Source organism: Pezoporus flaviventris, unplaced genomic scaffold, assembly GCF_033815535.1.
Source record: "Pezoporus flaviventris isolate CSIRO_AGI_PZ_B2104156 unplaced genomic scaffold, CSIRO_AGI_Pfla_v1 ptg000037l, whole genome shotgun sequence".
NCBI lineage: Eukaryota > Metazoa > Chordata > Aves > Psittaciformes > Psittacidae > Pezoporus > Pezoporus flaviventris.
In genome coordinates, this window is record NW_026892585.1 from 10,439,208 (window position 1) to 10,459,873 (window position 20,666).

At 39.3% G+C, this 20,666-nt stretch overlaps 1 protein-coding gene across 4 annotated transcripts in view; it reads right to left on the minus strand.

Moving 5' to 3' along the window:
* Positions 1-20,666, minus strand: part of SUGCT (succinyl-CoA:glutarate-CoA transferase) — a 306,203-nt gene that overhangs the window by 27,946 nt on the left and 257,591 nt on the right. For 3 of the 4 annotated variants that reach the window (XM_061464666.1, XM_061464669.1, XM_061464670.1), the window contains one exon: positions 19,992-20,055. The exons of the other annotated variant lie outside the window; for it this stretch is intronic. In XM_061464666.1, the coding sequence (XP_061320650.1) occupies positions 19,992-20,055 (64 nt within the window). The remainder of the gene's footprint in view (positions 1-19,991; positions 20,056-20,666) is intronic. 4 annotated transcript variants of the gene reach the window in all.

Consider the following 20,666-nt stretch of genomic DNA (forward strand, 5'->3'; position numbering starts at 1 on the left):
ATTCTTTCATTTTTTTTTTTAAATTGTATTGTCAATGCTTTGTCCAGCCTATTTTTACAAGTCCCAAAGGATAGTTTTCCAAAACTCCCTTGAAGACCACTTGACTGGTTAAAAGGTTGTTTATTAATATTTTCAGAGTATTTCAAATAGGGATGGTTTACTCTAAGTTAGAATACTAGATCAGAACCTCCTGTGTCCTCCAGTAGGGTACAAAAGTGTCTAATATAATTTGATCTGCACATACCTTGTGTATCACGTGCCAAGTTCTTCATTGCTAACCATTCATTAAATATATGGTTAAACATTCACATCCACTACACCGTCTAACATAATATGAGCTTGCAGGCAGTCTATATAACATACAGATGAGGAAAAAACAGCCCCACAAGTCTTGTGAAGCTTCACAGTAAAAGGATACACACCAGCTGCCTCCCAAGAGGTCTGTTGTGAACCCCACTGTGCTTGTCAATGTGCAGCTGAGGTACTGTCAGGGAGATATCACCCTACCTGCCTTTTGACAACACAGCAAGGGTCAGAGAGCTGAGCAGGTCACCCTGAGCTGCAGGAGGATGCTATGCAGCCTGACTTCTGCAGCTGAACCAATGCACTGATCCAGGGTACGAGCTCTCTGTGCTGCATGAAAGGTGTCCGTAATTGCTATGAAATCCAGGGTGGAAGCAGATGACAGCACAGAGCACTGGCAGTCCTGGCACTTCAAGACTTTTGATAACAAAGAGGTTCAATCCTGAGATGACTGTGAGTGACAAACCAGTTTCCAGTAAGGCTTGCAAGGATGGTTTCCCTTCTCTGGAAGAAGATTTTAGCCATGGTAAAGTTCTCAGCCCACGAAACATAGATGAGTTAAAATACAGCCTGACATTTCGGAAAAGCTTATCTCTGCATAAGCATAACCATGTGAAACAGCAAGAAAAGATGCATTCAGAGACTCTAAAATCTCTTAAGCTTTCTCACTTTCCCATATTAAGTTGATTCCAGGCAGCTGCCTAATGAAATTCTTCTTTCTCCAGAGTGGGGTTCTGAACATGAAACCGCATGAAGCACATACCACATGTTTTCTGCCAGAAAGAGCACGGAGGACCAACAAAGCAAACCTGCCAGGTCAGACACCTTCCTGGAATAAGGCTGTATCGCATCTCTTGGGCCCAGGATTTGACATCACAAGGGAGATGACTTTTGGGGGTTTATTCTGATGTTGCAAAAGGTACAGTGGAAAAGCAGAAACAAATCTGAAGTGCCTCTAGGGATAAATTTTTATTTAGTCTATTTTTATGTGAGACTGATATAAAGAGCTTACAGGTACACCATACAGGAATGCGAGGGCATCTGCTCCACACCAGCGGCATATTCTCCTGCAGCCACAGCCTACAGTCACCAGTTCCGACCACAGAACACCTTCAGAACTGCCTACAGAACAATTCTGCTGAACCTCAATGAATGAAGAATGTAAGTTAATATTGCCTTTGCTAGGGCTCTATGTATTTTTATATTACTTCTCCTTCTAGCAAACTATGACAACTTTTGAAAGAAATTAGATTTTTAGCTTCTGTTAGCATCCAGATTGCATTAACTTCTTCATTTTACTTCCCTTGGTATTGCTCATTTACTTTGACTTTGATTTTTGTGTGGGTGCTATCTTCAGATTTCCCCCTGCTACTAAACAAAGCCTTTAGCTTTTGCTATTGCTGCATGTTTGGGCCAGACCTGTTCACCTACACAATGGTATCGAATCCCTGTTTCCCTTTTGCACTGCAGATCTGGTTTAGCTGTGTCAAGGTAAAAATTAGAAAGGCAGACAGTAGAAGAAAGGGGAAGAGATGCTGGAATGCGTTAATCGAACACTGCAAAGGACTGTTCATCTGTAACGTTCTTGTTCACAAGCTCTTCACTGACCCTTCTGTTGCTCATTGAGCACCCAGACGAATGAGACCTATTCTGTGCTAAACTGTTCGAAATCTACTGCCAGTCACATTTTGTTTTCAGACTGAGTCTGATCCTCCGGACTTTGCAAAATATGCTTTTAGATATGCCTTAACTTCTGTCGCAGTCTTTGCCCATATGTCATCCAGCAAGCCTTACAGCAGCTGCAGCAGTGAGCTTGTCTGACCATCAGAACAGGTTTTATTCCTTTTTTTGCTTTTCCTTTTTACCAGGGCCAATATTTCAGGAAGCTGTTCAGTCTCCTGCTGTCACTCTGAGCACCTCAGATTGCTCTTTCTTTGCTCCCACATACCTGCTTGGTTGACAAACTGCCTGGCTCATTTAATGCAGACCTTTATCAGTAGGTCTGAAGTGTATTTCAGGCTCACTCTAACATCCTCTAAGCCTTCTAAGATTACTGTTCAGTCCCCTTCCAGCAAAACCCCATTTTGCCTGTAGAGCTCATACCTGACTGAGTAAAACAGAGTAGTTTTGTGTGGCAACTGCTCCTTCAGGCTGTCATGGTTGGTACAGAACCTGATTTGCAGCATGCTCTTCAGAGGACTACTTGATGCCTACCATTGGAGATGCAGGTTTTGTCATACGAAATTATGTCTAGCACATTTTGCCAGAAGCCCTGTTCAGTCCATCTGCCCCAGGCAGTGATTTTCTTGGGAAGTACCTTATTGTCATGTCATAGTGCTAAAGTTCTAACAAGAAACAAACCTGAGCACAAACCCGCAGTCTTGTCCAGGTTTCTTCTAGTGGATTCTGGGCAAACAAGATAGTTGATAGCGATGCTAGCTAGTGCTGAAAGGTGCACTGAGGAAACTGCATTTCAGAAAGCACGGCTCTGTGTTTCCTTTTTATTTCTTGTCTTTAAGTAGATGTTTGGGGCCAACTGGTTTGCAATATCACTGCTCCTAACCTCCTTCAGGGCAAAATAACGTTGCTCTAGCTACCCTACAGAGTTTTAGGAGTAGTCCCTGCCTGTTGATTTTCACCAGTTTTTTAAAGGCCTCTGATAAAAAGATCACTAAGGCTAAAAATTACTGGACCCCTTTCCAATCATTGGAGTGCTTTCCTGATTGCGCTGACTTTTCCACAGTATTGCTGCCATCTCCCTAGATGTCAACTAACAGAACAACACTGTTTTTTTTTCAAGTTCTATGTGTCTACATTCAACCTCATACTTTGTTTATTACATAATGACACTGCCTGTCTCTTTTGTCAGATCATTAACCTTTAATAGCTCTGTCACCAACTTCAAGCTACGTCTGGGAATCCTTCCCATCTTCAGTTTGCACTGGAACACCTTAGATCATAGAATGGCTTGATCTGGAAGGGACTTAAAGCTCATCCAGTTCCAACCCCCTGCCACGAGCAAGGACACCTTCTACTAGAGCAGGTTGCTCCAAGCCCTGTCCAACCTGGCCTTGAACACTGCCAGGGATGGGGCAGCCACAGCTTCTCTGGGCACCCTGTGTCAGCGCCTCAGCACCCTCACAGGGAAGAACTTCTTACTAATGTCTGATCTAAATCTCCCCCCTGTCAGGTTAAAGCCATTCTCCCTTGTCCTGTCACTACATGCCCTTGTAAGATGTTGGGTCCAGGTTAAAAGCATTTACGGCAGGCAATTACCTTGCAAAGGTGCACTCAGTGTTATCACACAGCTCATGGTCTCATTTACCATCATGTGGTAAAACTCGGACTTACGGTGATGTTAAATTATACAGTCTATTGCCCATTAGCAGTGATAAGCAGTGACTTCTTTACAATTACATATTTAGTAGTTTGGCTAAATGAAGATCCTCAGTTCACTCCAAATTTCTCTCAGCATTAATTATGAACGACTGAGTCATTCTCTGAAAGTTTCAATGGCTGTATCAATGTCATTTCTTATCATTTCTTATGTTATTTCTTAGTAGAGTTATCGACTTTTTGTTAGTACTCTGCCGTTATGAACAAAACTGAATTTTAGTTATCTCACTATATGGGGCTTTTTTCTGACTTCGACTTGATTTTTGTGCATCTGGTTCCTTGAAATGTTATCTTACATTTTCTGAAAATGCTTGAGAAAGGACACAGTGACCACTCTCCCCTCCATCATGCTCAGGAAAATATGACCTTGCACATGTAACATCTCTTACTTTTCAGGATTCTTCTCTACCAGCTTCATTTGCTCTTTGACTTCATATACCTGCATCATGAATACCTGATTCTAGTCCTCCACATTAAAGCTGCCACTAACCAGTTTGGTAGGATTGTGCTGCTGATGGCTTCACCATCCTACTGCAATCAACTGATTTAAGACCTGACAGAATAGTTCCAAAACCGAACAGAACAGCTGGCATCCTTCTTCTGCATCTTCCTCTGCAACCATTTTCTCTGGACCTACCCAAGGCAACCAGAAGATATCTTTCTTTTAATTGTAATCTCTACATTCTGTAACTTTATTACCACTTTTTCTATTTTCTGAGCTGCAACACACTGGACAGAAAGTCTTCCTACGTTCTCTGCTTTTTACGTGTTTTGTTCCAGGAGCCAGTTTTCTTTTTCCTGGTCAGTCTGTCCCTGTCCTGCTGCCCAATTTCCTTTAGTTTGACCCTGTGAACTTGTTCTGCACTAATAACACTGTTTTGATGCTTTTCCTCGATATTCAGCTGCCCTTGACATTTAAAGAAATTTCTGTTTCTTTTAACAACTTCTCCTGTATGCTGGAATCATTTGCCTCATATATGTTTCTGTCTCTCATTAAACAATCTTTTATAGCTCCAAACGTACATGTGACTGTAAGGCAGGCATCTATTCCCCCTTCTGTTCCTTAGGTTCAGATAAAAACACAGTCACACTTCTTTCAGGATCACAGTATACCAAAGATTTCTATCAGCTGCTACAGGGTTTTAGGTATTATTAGTACCAACAATGTCTGATTTGCCTTTACCCTCCCCAGTCAATGCTTTATTCAGTATTTATTAGTACTGTTATGCTTGAGTAATGTATGTATGGAAATTCAGCTTTCTTAGTGAAGTTGCTGTCTCATGGCTTTTTATCACCTCATGGCTGATTATTTTCTCTTTTTAAAGCTCTTGCTTTATTTTTCTTTCAGTAATGTTTTCTCCTTGCTGTCAGTCTCACCTGACTGTTGTATCACACTGTTCTTTACTCTGTAAGTGGTAATAAAAAGAGAGTGCCCACATTTGTAAAGTCCAGTGGTACTCTACTGACAGAATTACCTGCAGATATCCTTCAATTGCCATTAACATCCCCAACCACAAGCAAAGAAACTATCGCTTTGATGCTTTCCCCAAATCTCCTTTACCTTTTAAGATTAGTGCTTGTCTCTGCCAGCTCCATGTCTTGCTCAACAAGGATAAATTTGAGAGGCCAGAAAGTAAGAGTCTAATGAATTTCTCTATACTGGTAAGATAACGAAAGACTGCATTACAGCCTGTGCCACCTCACAACTGCTGTGTATATTCCATGGAGGCCCATTCTCTCTTAAGTGCAAGAATCCCAACCATTTATTTTAAACCAGTTGCAGAGAAAAACATTTTAATACTTTTACAAAGGACTGAAGGCTGTGCATAAGACAAACTGCAGAGGAACATCTCCCCTGCAACAATAAAGCAGAGTCTGTGCCATTCAGGACCTTGAACACTGCAACCAGAACCAAAGGGTGAAACCAATGCACAATGTTACTGATTGATGACAGCCCCCAGGACAAGCAGAATAAAGGGAGAGGAGGGGAAAAAAATCCCCAAAGATCGCTTTCTTTTTCAGCTATTTGTGCATGAGCTATTCTGCCTGCCCTGTAATTTCTATGACCTCCAAGCTTCCCTAGGATTATGAATACCTATTGTTGACTTAATTGGCAGAATAACAAGAAACATCTGCCAAACAAACCCAGTTTCTTAACCTCTGCCGGTCTTGGACACATTATGACTGTAAGGGAAAGAATATTGCATTTTGTCTCTATGAACAAGCCTGGACCAGAGGCTTTCATAGTTCAGGGAGCCGTTTCCAGTGTACATCAGAGAACCAATACACAACAGAGATTTCACAAAGGCTGTTGTCTTTTTGGGCGCCCATCTCTCGTGACCCATGGGATATATCCCTAATACTAATGCTATACTAACATATCCGTACTTATGCCCTCCAGACACTCCTCTCCCAATTTAGAATTGTGTCCAGCATTACACCATCCCAGGTGCAGACTACGGCATCTGTTCTTGTTCAATTTCATGCCACTGGTGATTGCCCAGTGCTCCAGATCCCTCTGCAAGGCCTCTTGTCCCTCAGGAGAGTCAACAGCACCTCCCCATTTCATATCATCACCAGATTTACTAATCTTGCATTCAACTCCTGCCTCCAGTTCACTGATAAAAGGATTGAACAGAACTGGCCCTGAGGAACAGCGGCAGTGAGTGGTCACCAGCCAGATGAAGCCTTGCTCACTGCAAACCTTTGAGCCCTGCCTTTCAGCCAGTTCTTCACCCAGTGCACTGTTAGTGCACAAAACAAGAGAAACAACTCACAACAGAGCTGTATGGATCATATCCCTTCACTGATATTGATTAATGGATTAAATCCATCTAATTGATTAAGTCCTTCTAAACCAAAAGGACAGTGTATATGGAACTCTAAGCATGTCCTGTTGCACAAAATCTCCTTTAGCATACAATACATGGAGGGCATGTGCCCACATTACACATGTTTGGGACAAATTAGAGGTACTCAAGAAAAAGATGCCAAAGAAACTTGGGTGGAGGTGGGGGTAATAAGCTCTAATACACAGGATTAGAAAAGAAAATGTGAAAAAAAGCATCAATTTAAAATTACCTGATTGTTTGCACAGAAAAAAAAACAGATTTCAGCATCATATAGATAGCATAACCAAAATACACAACATATATATGGCTTAAACCCACCTCTTAGGTCTATGAAGTAGGAGTATAGTGGAAAGAAGTACTGGTTAGATATATACTTTTTTCATTTTTGTTAAAGACATGCAATAGGATTCGAAAATACAATTTATGTCATACCCTGCATGGTGAATGGTCACATAAGAGCATTAAGCCCTCTGGTGAATGTACCAATGTCTTAATAATTTGCCTTTTTTCCTATTACATAGCTCTCTTACAACTACATAGATGTGAAGGCATTCAATCCATTCAAACACCTTGATGGTTATTATAGACTGAATGTTACCAGTGGGAGAGCACCACTGGTAAGTGAACTTTATATCCATTATATCTTAAAGTTCAGGACAAAATTGTTTTCTCTGCCAGCACGCCTCAGTCATTACATTTCAGAGTTGTAGCATTTAGGAAAGATTGGAAATATGAGACCTGTGGAAGAAGCCAATGTATAATCAAGAGCCATAAGTCTTTCAAAGGCTGTGTGAGCTGTACACCAATTACATCTGCACCCAGAAGTAACTCCTGAATTGAGTGTAATCACATTCCTGCCTGGATTGGTGTCTCTGGCCTATAGGCATTGCTAGTTAAGTAGCTAAAGGCAGCAACAAAGTGGAAATCAGTTATTATCCCAGTATAATGAGCAAACCAATATGCAGTCATTCCTCCCCACAGTGGTAGTTCAAATGCCCTGGTCACTGGGAGTAGGATATATTTCTTTTTATAAGACAGTGGCAATGGTTACACTACTGAAATATAAAAGTAAATTTTGAACTACTAAATACTCTTCTGGTAAAGACATTAAGCACTGGAAGACAGTAATTTCCCAAATTATGATTAAGTTTTCAATCTTACCTCTTGACTTTTTAAAGAGCCTCTACAAATGGATCCTCTTAATATCTCTCTGTAATTATCAGTCAATACACTACAAAGTGTACCATGAATTGGAATGCTTCAATTTTGTCTTGCATATATTAGGCTCCATCTTTTATGGTACATTTAAGTTGATTACTGATCATTACTTCTCATTAATTGCAGTAAATTTAGAAAAATTATATGACAAAGCTCCTGAAAACAGAACTCAAGTCTTCAAAAAAGAGCAGAGCACTTTTACTGAGAACATGCTTTACTGTAAATAAGACAACATTTGTTTAATTCATTCATCTCGAGTCTAAAAATGATCCACAACTTTCTAAGGCATTTATCTTCAACAATGCAATCGCCACGAATCAGAGCATGTAAATTCCCTGAATGTACCCAGTATCTGAAATCTTGCTTTTAAATAAATAATGATTTTTTCCCAGTATTTTAAAATATTCATATTTCTGAATTTTCTGAATCGCCCTTACTTATAAATGATAGGCACAGAAACTACCTAATTCTTCTCTCACTATGGTTTAACACCAACCAACCACCATTGGTATAAAGATTTTTATATTCTATGACAGTAAAGAATACACATTTGTATGTGATATGCAGGTGTAATATGTAATTATGTTATAGAACTATGCTATTATCATATTTCATTGGAATTGGTGCCAGGTGTAATCTTAGTTTCCCTGAGGCAGGTAAGACCTTAAGACTTCTAGTTTCTAAATACAATCAATGAAGCATTTTGATTCATGTCTGGGTACACCTGGGGAAAACAATATCAATCTCTGAAAATATCTGAAAATTAGAAGTATCCACTATGCCTCACAATGCAGCAACTGACTGCAAACCTCCCCCATTAAAAACAAAACAAATTACTGAGACTTGAAGACATCTGATAGTAAAATCTCAAATGTAAATATAAATTCGTGGAAATAGTAACAGATTTGCACACGGAGGTTGGTGGTGGGTGATGCTGCTCTGAGCCATGCACAATCTATCAGTGAGAATCTAGAAGTCATGTTGAAGTAGTAAATATGGTATTGCTTGTTTTCTTAAAGTCAACTGGAAGGAAGGTTTCAAGCTGTCTCCACACTAGCCAACATTTTAAAAGACTTAAAATAGGTTGGAATAGACTCTTAAAAGGTGAACGGCTTCCTAGGAAGACATTCAATTCTGAACTACTCCTCCAAGTTCTGATTCCCCACAGTAGTTTCTCTACCCTGTCAGTATTACAGAATCACAGAATAAGTTAGGGTTGGAAAGGACCTTCAGATCATCTAGTTCCAAGCACTTCAAGAACAGGTTAAAATCGTATCTTCCAATCTAACATTGCTACACAGCTGTACCAGAGTTACACTTTACCCATGTATTCTAACAACACTCTTCTAGAGCTGGTGAAGGCTACAGCATGGTACCTGAACCTCTGAGGAGCAAAAGGACACGTCAACCTTTTATAATGTATTCTTTTTCTCAGAAGATGCAAGCAAAACGGAGAAGGGAAGGCTCTTAAACCGTGTATTCGGTTTTGAGATAATACAACTATTACATCATATGGTGTGGACATCGATTTTTGGGTAATCAGGAAGTTATAATTCTCTTTCAGGAATTACACTAGTCCTTATTCTGGCAACCTAGGAAGGTAGCAAAGGTAGATACTACCAACAGCAAAATCCATGCCTTGTCTTTGTCTTCTCTATTCCCCTAAGTATGAATAAATGTGAAAAAACAGAATGTTTGCCAAAACAGTCTCCTTTGCCAAATTTACTGGTCCCTAAAGTGTTTCCCACTGGGAGGTGAAGGCCAGATTCTAAAATGCAGGCAATATTCAAAGGAAACAATAGAACTGTACACTCTCCATTTAGCCACATAAACACCTGGCTTGCACATACAGAATAATTAAGAGGTGCATTAATATAATTAAGGATACAACTCACTGTATTGTTAAGGAAATATCTGATTGAACGGTATAGAAAGCAATAACCTTTGCAAAGAGGTTCTTGTTTTTCCAAATAAAGTTTTCTAAGCCCTTCCACAAAACCTCGTATCTCAAGAGATAAACCACACATGAAATCAAGAGTTTCTAATCACTACTTTGTCTCAGACTGGAATTCAATCTGATCTATCATTCCAAAGTTTTCACTGAACCTTACCCAGAACTGAACCTAACACGTACTACAGAACTTCTGAATTTCAGAATACTGGTTTAACTAACCATTGACACCAACTAGCAGAGATCAATTTAAAGAGGGGAACTGTCTGCACCAGCTAGTGTTTGCAGGGCCACAGTTTTTTCCTATCCCCTCCTTCCTCAACTCATTCTCTATCTTTTCTCACCCGTGTGGTCCTACAGTGCAAGCCTTCTCCACCCTGACACTGTGCCATTTGCTGTGAGCCTTCTTGGTCAAGCCCTTAGATTGTTAGCCCGAATCATTACTCTAGTTCTCCAGCAGTGTAGCACTGTGTGCTGTAGGTCTTATCTTAATCTCTCTGCTATCAGCACAGTCCTTCTGACCCCTGGCACAGCATAGATCCCACTGATGTTTCCAGGACAGTGCTCCTCAAGCTGTTTCACTTTAGTTTCTCAACCTCTTAAGATTCAGGAGGCTGACAACACACAGGATTGTGCTGGGAGCGCAGATGACATTAGATTTTGGCTGAGGAATGACACCTGAAAGCTAACAGTCTTCTCTATATGAAACCCATATTTGAAGTGTGTCCCCATTATACAAACTTTCTCCATTTTGAAAAGGCATGTTTTCCAAGGAGGCAAGTTCACTGACGATTTCAGTGATCCCAACTGGTTCAAACTAGGTGATGCTAAGAAAATACAGCACATGGACAGTGAAGCTAGGAAGAAATGGTCGAATGGCATCACCAGAACCTACCCTGGCTCAAAAGAAAAATCACTAGCTCAACTACAGTCAAAAATGGTACTACCCAATCCTTTGAGAAAGAAAAAGCAACTGTCAAATGTAACTCAGCAAATTACAGGGCAGGTTTCATCACAGATTTATTCACACAGGTATCTAAATCACACAATCAAAGCAATACAACTTAAGCAATGCAGCTTAATCTTTCAGTGCTAATCTTGTGATAGAACACTATCAAATTGCTATGAGTTTATACAAGCTTATATGTTTGTGTCATGAACTGGGAATAGCAGACGTGTGCATGCAGCTGTGCTTTCAGTATGTGCAAGCTGGACAACTCAAAATGGGCATTTGTACATGATGGGCTTTGAAATTTTGTTTGCCCCACGTTTGTTTGCAAATTGTACTGCCTGTCTTCACAAATGGGCCTGATTTTATATTCTCCATGATGTTTCTAAAAACAGCTTGCAAACAATATTAAAAGGCTTGTTCTAATCTGCAAGCCTCTGCCTCATTTAATCACTGCATCAAGTTCAAAACCCATGAGGAACACGCTACATACATACAAATCAATACATATTTTTTATTGGCCAGCCACAGGCCCAATCTTTAATTTAAAGCAGTGAACTGACACCAAATTTTAAAATGCATTAAGCTATCAATCTCTTTTAATAGAACAATTATCTGCTTTTTATATAAGTAAACTGGTTTTACTTACTGCTATGTACAGTCTGCTTTCAGACAGCCAAAGAAATAGGGATGCTATGCCTTTTTAGGGAACTCTGCCCCATACCTTAGCAGATTCTGTGTCAGGAAGATTTTTCTAACCAGGTCTTAAACAATGCTTTATGTTTCCACTAGACATTCACTTTTCATTAGCTATTCACATCGGTTCTGTCTTGGTTTAAACCTTTTGCACGGTGATAGGGTGGCCAGGATAATTTTACTTGTGGGGGGAAAAAAAAAGGTTTCTGTTTAGCAAAACATTATTTGCATGTTTGGATCAAATTTGGTGAATAATATCAGCCAAACAAAACATTTGGAAAAACTCTTGGGAATTTCCCACCCTCCCAGAACCCCAAAAGAGCTCCAGAATAGCTGGCAAAATGGCAAGAGGTGGCAGCAATGCTTTATTTTTGACAGCCCAAATTATTAGGGCATCATTTAGAATATTCAAGACTCAAATCCAAATCACCATGCCCGTTTTGACTTTTATGCAGGGAAGATCTGCTGGTGAATGTATCAATGCTAACAGGAGGCACAAATTTTAGAACAGGTCATTGGCTTCAAATTTACCAAACCGTGTGTTCATTGACTATAAAAAAGGATTCAGAGGGATAAGAAGCATCAAAAACATTACTCTCTTTTCTATTTAAATTAGGAAAAAATACCCAAACAACCCATATCTGAAGAAAAATAACGGAACACAGGCACTTAAAGGGAAATATATAAATGGAAATAGTCATACTGACAGTGTCTTAAATTGGTAAGCAAACCAGACATGAGTTTGAAATGCAGCATGACAGCTAAACAGACCTATGTAAATTATACTGCATGGGCAGATACATCATATCTGTAAATTCACAGTGACTAAGAGAACGTAAATATGCCCTACTTCAGAAGTCACAGATAAAAAAGTTAAATACATGTAAATATCCTAACCCACAACGGGTACATGTTATATACTGTTGGGAGGCTCTTCATCAACTGAACAGTAAAGTTAACTGTGTAAGCCTTATTTTGCCGCTTATTTTTACCCAATCCCTTCCTTCTATAAACTACAAAGAAACCATAGAATCACATTTCATGTACTGTCATTATTATAATTTGGAAAAAGCAAACGTGTTTATGCTCTGTAGTTCCTGTTGAATTCTATTATCACAATTCTTCGGATGAAGAAGAGAGAAAGGTAACTTCATGGGCTTAAGGACTTGCCTACAGTCAGGCAGGAGTTTTGTGATGCACTCTATCCAACTGTTAAGTTTTTCCTGTAAATACGCAGTACACAGACTGCAATAAAAAAGACACAGCTACAAAGCTGCTGCACTTTGCTTACACAAAAGACCTGAAAAGACCTGGGCAAATACCCTAGTTGTCTAGATGTGACTTTGGTCATGCAAGTATTTTCATGGGGAGAAAAAAAAACGTGGTTAAAGCTTGTGAAAGACATGGAAAAAAATATTGTTGCTCTATAAAATTAGGTAACATTGAATTACAATCATATTTTTTTTAACAATGAGCCTGATCAGGCAGTTAAAGAAAGAGGCAGATATTTGGCAAATTTTCCATCTCTTGGGGACTTCTGAATAAGAAAAACTGTGAAAGAAGTACATCGGTGAAAGTCTACAGTCAATGCCATAAGAAGGCAAACTACATGATCTAATGGCCACTGCTGACCATGAAATTGTTTCTGTCTAGGTTCACAGAAAACAGCTTAAGTCCAATCATTCTTTCCATTTGCAGGGCTTGGGTCAAGACGACATGGCAGAAAGACAAATGAGGATTAGTATACTCAGTATCCTAGGGATTAAGTAACATTGTCTAAATGTTTAAACCATATTTTTACATTTAATGAAACCAAACTTTTTTAGCTGACAGTAGATTCCTTTTCTTATCCAGTAATTATTAAAGATCATAAAGATATAGTTGCAATTTATGGGTGTTGAAGTAATTTGGCTGTTTTACAACGCACCCGAGGCATGCAGATATATCTTTACAATCACACACCCTGAACTGTGTGAGCACCTGGCGGTGCTTGTTACAGAGTGAGGGTTAAGAAAGTACTGTCTAAGTTACTGTTATTTATAAAGAAGGAAGTGGAAGACATTTAAAAATAATAAAAAAAATTTAAACAAAAATAGTTTTAAACAGAGCTGAATTCCAGGATTGTCACAACTGGTGGTAAATTAACAAGTTTATTTGGCTATTCAGTTCATGCTTCAACTTTCCTCACCCGTATGTAGCAGCCAGGGGATACTATTTAGTTTAGTAGGTTATAGAAGTATAATTACTAATCAATGTTCAACAAAACTTCAATGACCATTTTACTTGACTTACAAAGTAGGAAATGCCCCCACTTGTTCTATTTTCCTTCCTGATATGACAGTGACAGGTCTTTGGAAGAAACATGTGATGCAAGAAAAACAATTTTGATTGCCACAACTTACAGAAAGGCAGAAAAACGTAGGACCTAGAGTCTGCCGAGAGGAGAGCTCAGCTCAGACACCCTAAACAAGAGTCCCGGAGAGCCACTGCCTGAGTAACCCAGTGCTGTTGGTCCCAGTTGGTACCAACACTCAGTTACTCTGAGCCTAATGGAAAAGACTTTCATTATTTCTTAATTTCCCAAAACAGCTGAAGTCCCAGAGCTAGGAAAGAGACAGCTGGCTTTTCTTCCTTACAACGTTAACTTTAAAAGTATCAACTGGGGCACTAAGGTCATTCCAGCAGGTACAGCAAATTTTGAAATACACAGTTGAGAAATACTCTGGAAACTTATGAGCGAGAAGCAAAAATATGACAGGTTTTGTTGTTTATGTTTTACTTTACAAGGAATCTTAAAGGATTCCAAATAAAAGTATCAGTCATTAAAAACATAGACTAGCCTGTCCTACACGAAGCTTATAAAGTATTCCTTGCCATTCGCGCCATGTCTTTTCTGCTTCTGCAATCAGTACAAATATATTGTTTATACATTTATTAAGATACTTTTAAAGTATTTTGAGGATAGCTAAGTGAGCTGTCATACATCATTTCTGCTCAGTTCCTGTAATGGTCCCGAATTCCTCAAAATTGAAATCAGCTCTGTGAATGTAAAAGACATAAACAGTCAGCCCTGATGACTAAAAAAGGCGAATGAGGTAACGGTAATGCCGGTGAAGCTGTTTGTCTCCAATGCACCATAAATAGTGAAGTGAAATTAAAATTTCTCAATCAACACCAGGGATGCACATGCACGCACACACGCGCACGCACACGCATACGAGAACCCTGCCTGATGAGAAGCAGACAGGATCACAAGTTCAAGCAGAGATTCTTACCAAAAGAATAAAATTATTGGGATTTTTTATGTTGTTGTAGTTCCTATATTGTGGGATATCCTCACTGCAGGAAACGATGGATTGGAGTACAGACTTCCTTAATTTCCTGCAGTCTTCCCCCCATGCCATATTTCTAGTCCTTCTGAAGGTTCCCCCACTACATTTAACATTAAATGATCAAAAAAAAGATAGCATGTATCACCAACAGCCATATCTGCTCCTTGTATTGTACTCTTCGAACACACAGATACCCCACTGTTATTTCCACAGCTACAACTGGTCTTCCCCATACATGGAAAAAATAAGTATAAATACATATACAGATAATAAATAGGGATGAGGATTTAAAACAATACGTAAAAGATTTTCCAAGAACTTCCTTCCCTTAGAAATCAAAGTATTTTTTCAACTATTAACTAAGATCTGAAAAACTGCAAATGATTAGTAAGGTGAGACACACAGACAGATTTGTCCAAGGCTAGGCAAGAAATCTGTGGCACAGCAAGGAAGTCCTATTAGATTTCTTGCCTCTTCATCTTGTTCCTCAAAACCATTCTTGTAAGAGATTGATGGCAATTAGTCTCCATGGAACCACGACAACCATTTAATGAATCATACAACAGGAAAAGCCTATCTCTGAAAAAAATGTCTTTCCTGTTTCAGTAGCATATTTGTAATGCACAGTGACAGGAGAAGACCGGAAAAAGGGACATTTCTCCTGAGTGGGTTGATTAATTAACATAGATTGCCTGAATTCATTCCAAGAAATCTACGCCAAGGAGGAATCCTGCACTGCCTTTCCTAAGTGAGCCTGGAGCAGTCCCCCAAACACATTATCTCAAGAGTACAGAAGGAAATCACAAAGCCAGGTAAGAAACTGGCCTTTGTGAGACATAAAGACATCCCTGATGCAGATCATGGGCCAAAGGACAGAAACAGTGTTTACCAACTCAGGAAATGGGGATGAAGAGAATGTACAATATAAACATTATCAAAACTAAGAATAGTTGTTTTGTCTGGAAGAGGTGTTCTACATGATTTCTACAGTTATATTGTTTCCTGTTTGATGAGAGATGATTCCAAAGAGTAGGCTGATATCCAAATCCCCACTCCGCTAAGGCTCAGAAGGGGTTAGAAACAAGGTTTATTTCACAGAGGTTCCTGCTAGTTATTAGATTTATTATCTACAAAGGTTGGTTTGTTAGGGACAGCTGAATGCACTGTGTTTTTTCCTTTAAAAGAAAAAAAATCATATTACAAACACTTTTTTGATTATAGAAAACAACCGTCAGTAAAAAATTACCAACACTAGGTAATGCAGAAGTTGGGAATATTATTATTTTAGTTTCCTAAGTCATATAAAATAGATTATAATGGAAAGGGCTTGGGCAAGATTGCACTGCATCCATTAGCTCTCCCTGCATAATTTGTACGGGTTGCGATCCATTATGCTCTGCACTGCAACTCAGAATTACTTGGTGGCTCCCAGAAACCCACATGCTACCGCTCTTCAGAAAAGTCCATTACTTTTTGGCAAAGTAGTTCAAGACTAACCCAAACACTAAAGCTTCTTGCAATGTTGTCCCTTCACTTAACAGTATTGTCTCTGTGCCATCCAGCATCATCTGCAATCTGGCACTCTGCAAAACTTCCCTCCCCTATCATTTTTCTTTTCCCTCAAAAGTACTTTCTGTGCTCTACACTTCCCATTTGATTAAACTATGTCATTTTTCCTCCACATCTCTATGGAAAGGGCTAAGTACAACCGAGCTGAGCGACGAGACACTGAGGTTAATTACAGAACAACAACATAATCCAAGTTGGAAAGGAAATCGGGAGGTCTCCAGTCCAAGCTCTTGCTCAAATCAGGGTCAGGTCTGAGGTCAGACTGGGTTGCTTATGGCTTTATCTAGTTGTTTGTTGAAAACCTGAAGAACAGATCCTGCACAGCCTCTCTGGGCAACCTGCTCAACTGCCTGGCTGTCGTCATGATGAAAAAGACTTTCCCAATATCCAGCCTGAATCCCTTTTATCTCATCCTCCCACCATGCACTGCTGAAAACCCTGGCTCTCCACATTGATAACCTCCCTGTAGGTGCAGGGGGGCTGCTGTCAGCCACCCCCAGAGGCTGCCTTTTCCCCAGGCTGTACCAGCCCCTATCCTGCAGACCCTCCAGCTGAGGTGCGCCAGCTCCTGATCATCTTTGGGGCCCTGCCCCAACTAAAGATAACTAAGCTGACTTCAGATACAGATTCATCAGTACAACCCCGCAGTCAGATGAACCAGACCTGTGTTGAATGGGTGCAGTCCCGTGGCAGACCTTTTGGACTCAAGCATGGCTCTCTCAATGTGTTGCACCTTCTACATATGATATGTCAAGTGTAAGTGTAAGTATACGTATGAAACAAGTCAACTCTAGAATAACTACACGACATAAATATACTGCCTGGCGTGTGTGAAACATCCTAGTGAAACCACTCAACTACTACAGAACTAGATTTTTCTTTAAAACAATCTTACAGTTTTTTACACAGTCACTCTTAGTCAGATGATCATCAGATGATCTCAGTTTTCACATCCATACTTGAATTTAAGTTATCTTGCTAATTCTAACAGAAGCATATATGTGCAAAGGCATTTTTCAATGAAGACTTGATACTGAAATACAAGGTCTATATCCTTCCTACCACCAATATGCATTCTGAAAAGAAAAAATAATAGAAATATGGTTTTAATACTGTGACTTCTCCCACTCCAGTTCCAGCAGTATCACATGATGTGCTTATCAGCACACAGTATATATCAGGCTGGAAATTCTAAAAAAAAGGCAAGGGTGAAAGCACTGACTATGTGTGCAAATTACCAAATTCAACAACCATCCCAAAAGCTATTTAAGCAGAGTATGAACCATCAAGTCTGAGATTAAAAATGTTGCTTACATTGAAGTCAATGGCAAAATCCCTCAGAATTTCAAGACGCAAGATCTACAAGTGAGAATTCAAGCACAGGTTTGAATCCACTCTCAAAGTCCATGCCTGGAGAAGGACTACTGTAAACCAGTGGTAGACATAGAGGGCAGCTGCGACACTTGGAGCTGAAATCTGCCCACATGGTCTCACTCACAAATTTACTTGGCAGCACAAGTCTGACCTCTGTCAAGAGCCTCTAGTGCGATGTCCAATTCAGTTACTAAAAGACACATTAAAATCTGGCTTATTATGGCTAAGAAATAACATTCACCTATTTTTTTTTGGGACCAGAGTCTCCCCAGTCTCTTTAAGGAGAGACATTTTTAGTCTATTCAGTTTCAACATCCACATTGATATCTTAATCTTGCTTAATAAGCAACCCTAAACCAGCAACTGAGAGCTTACTAAAGATGTTCTCTACCAAATATAATACATTCAAATATAATAATATTTAATTAAAAATAAAAAAGTTGTTACAATTTTAAGTAGTCATTGAGAAGCAACATTGACCAGCACAATTCCAGGGTACTTCCACTACCTACCACCAACTCACTCACGTGCTTTAATTTTGGGACAGAGCAATGCACTCACTGTCTTTCCAGTGATATCAATAGGTCCATTCTACTCACATTGAATGAGTGTCCTTCACCCCTCCCTCCCCTGCCTTTCCCCTCCTTATCCTCCCATGCCAGGAAAGGAAGGAATTCTCCTTTTCCTGCTCAAATATCTAATAATCATTTCAGCCATCTGCTTCAATACAAAAAACTCTTAATAGAAGCCCAACTAAATGGCAAACCATTAGAGATTAAGATGATTTATTTTAGTTTAGTGCAGTGTCACTGGTTTAATAAATAAAAAATACCTAAGGATTTGGGAAATACTATGGCTTACCTATGTAAAAACTCACTCTCTTGCCAATACATTCTATCGCTGCTGACAGACATTAGAACATTCCTTTCATCTCCTTCCTCTTCTTGCAGTTTAAGCTACCCCCTTAAGGAGTATTTGCTTTCTCTAAGATAGATTATACATTGTATGCAACGTGAAAACCTTACGCGCTTTCTCTACCATCTGCAAGGCTTTTCTGCCTACTTCTTTAAAAAGAATTAAATCAAAACCCTTATTAGTCTTTTCATTTTTGGATAAATAAACCAGAATTACGTTTCTGTTAGAATCTAAAAAAAAAAAAAAAAAAGAAGGATTGCTATTTCCAGATCTCTGTATTTAAATGTGAGAAGCTCTTCTGAATACAACCACCCAAACATCCAAGCCTAATGGGTCCAAATGTGGAATGCAAACTGTGATAAAGAGCAAATATGAAGCATACGCATACACGCACACAAAACACCCCCTCTATTCATGCAGAAAACATGATCTAATATGGGATTGATTTCTTTCAAATAGTTCTTTCTGCATCCCAGTGTGATTCCAGGATGTGCAAATTAAGATAAATTCTATGGGTCAAATTCTTCTTACCATTACATGTGCTCAAGTCAACTGAAATTGATGAGAACTGGATGCTGTGTCAGAGGGTGAAATTGGCGCAGAAAATCACAGTGTAAGGAGAAGATGTTATAAAAATAAAATGACACAGTGCTTTGATTTGAATGAAGGAGGAAACAATTCTCAAAGTGGCTTGGAGAGAGAAAAGCACAGAGAAGCAGAAAAAGTTGACCCAGGATCTAGTAGATTGTCAGATAAGGCTCAGTTGTCAAAACACAGCCAACTGCGAGGATCCGTACAAGAATATGTCGCTCTGGATGAACCTAACCTCATTCCATAACTAACTCTAATAGAAGCAAAGCTACACCAGCTCCAACTCCTGATCCACTTAGAACTTAAAAGAGGAGAGACTAGTTCATTACTTCTATACTCTTTGAAATTCCAAAATAGCTATTTAAGACTTCATCATTACAGAGCTTCACGTTTAATCTCATTAAACGAAAGAGTGTGATAAAACTTTCAGTATGAACTTCCCTCTTCTTTGGTTTTTGGAGTTTTTATTGTACAAAAGAAATGTCCCTAAAAGAAGCCTGTGTAACTTGCAAAAGCAACCTAAATCAAAAACAGATTCACATATTCGTGTAGATGATTTAGCAGTAATATTTCTAGCAGTGGGAGTTTGCAGATATTATCAAATCCATGTTCACGTTTTATGACAATTGACCGACGAAAACCAGAAGCTATTCTGACACACATTTTAACCCATTTTGCTGCTACCAGTATGAGTATGAGCACAAATGTCTTCCTGGTTAACTTCTGTTCATTTGAGTGAAATGTGAAGATATGTCATGTCCTCAGCTAAGCTCCAGAACTACTCAGGATGTCACGTAGCATTTTCATTTCAAGCTCCATTTAGAAAAAAGGATTAAACACCTAACCTGGAACAGCTATCCTCCCAGCTGTTGGATGATTCATTTCCATCACAAGTCCATTGTGCAGCACCTAGAAAAAAAACAACAACAAAGCATGTATGTAATACATACATAATATAAATAATATAATCAGTTCCTAAACTTGAGAGGAAAAAAAGATAAATATTACCATGTTCATTCACAGAGTACCTGAAAACACAGGGACCTACAACTCAAGCAATTTGCTTAATTTGTAAAATGAAAGCCCTGATGTTTGACACTACTTTCTATTTCTGCATCTAAATAAATGCTTCAGTAAGCCTTTACAAGTCTAACGTATCTCTAAGCTCTCATAGCCAACTACAAGTATAGAAAACTGAGCTGCAAGCATGTCATGGTTTCAACCACCAACAAACAACTGGCACCAACATGAAATGAGAATTAAAACCTTCACCCGCTTTCATTTTTTCCTGCAGTATGTATACATAACTTATGCTCTGTAGTGCTGGTCTGCTGTTTTTTTTCCGCTTTTATTCAGTTGTTTTTGAGACCTTGATGGATCACACTATGAAAAGTTAGAATCATAGAACAGAATCACAGAATAGTCAGGGTTGGAAAGGACGTTAAGATCATCTAGTTCCAACCCTCTGCCATGGGCAGGGACACCTCACCCTAGATCATGTCACCCAAGGCTCTGTCCAA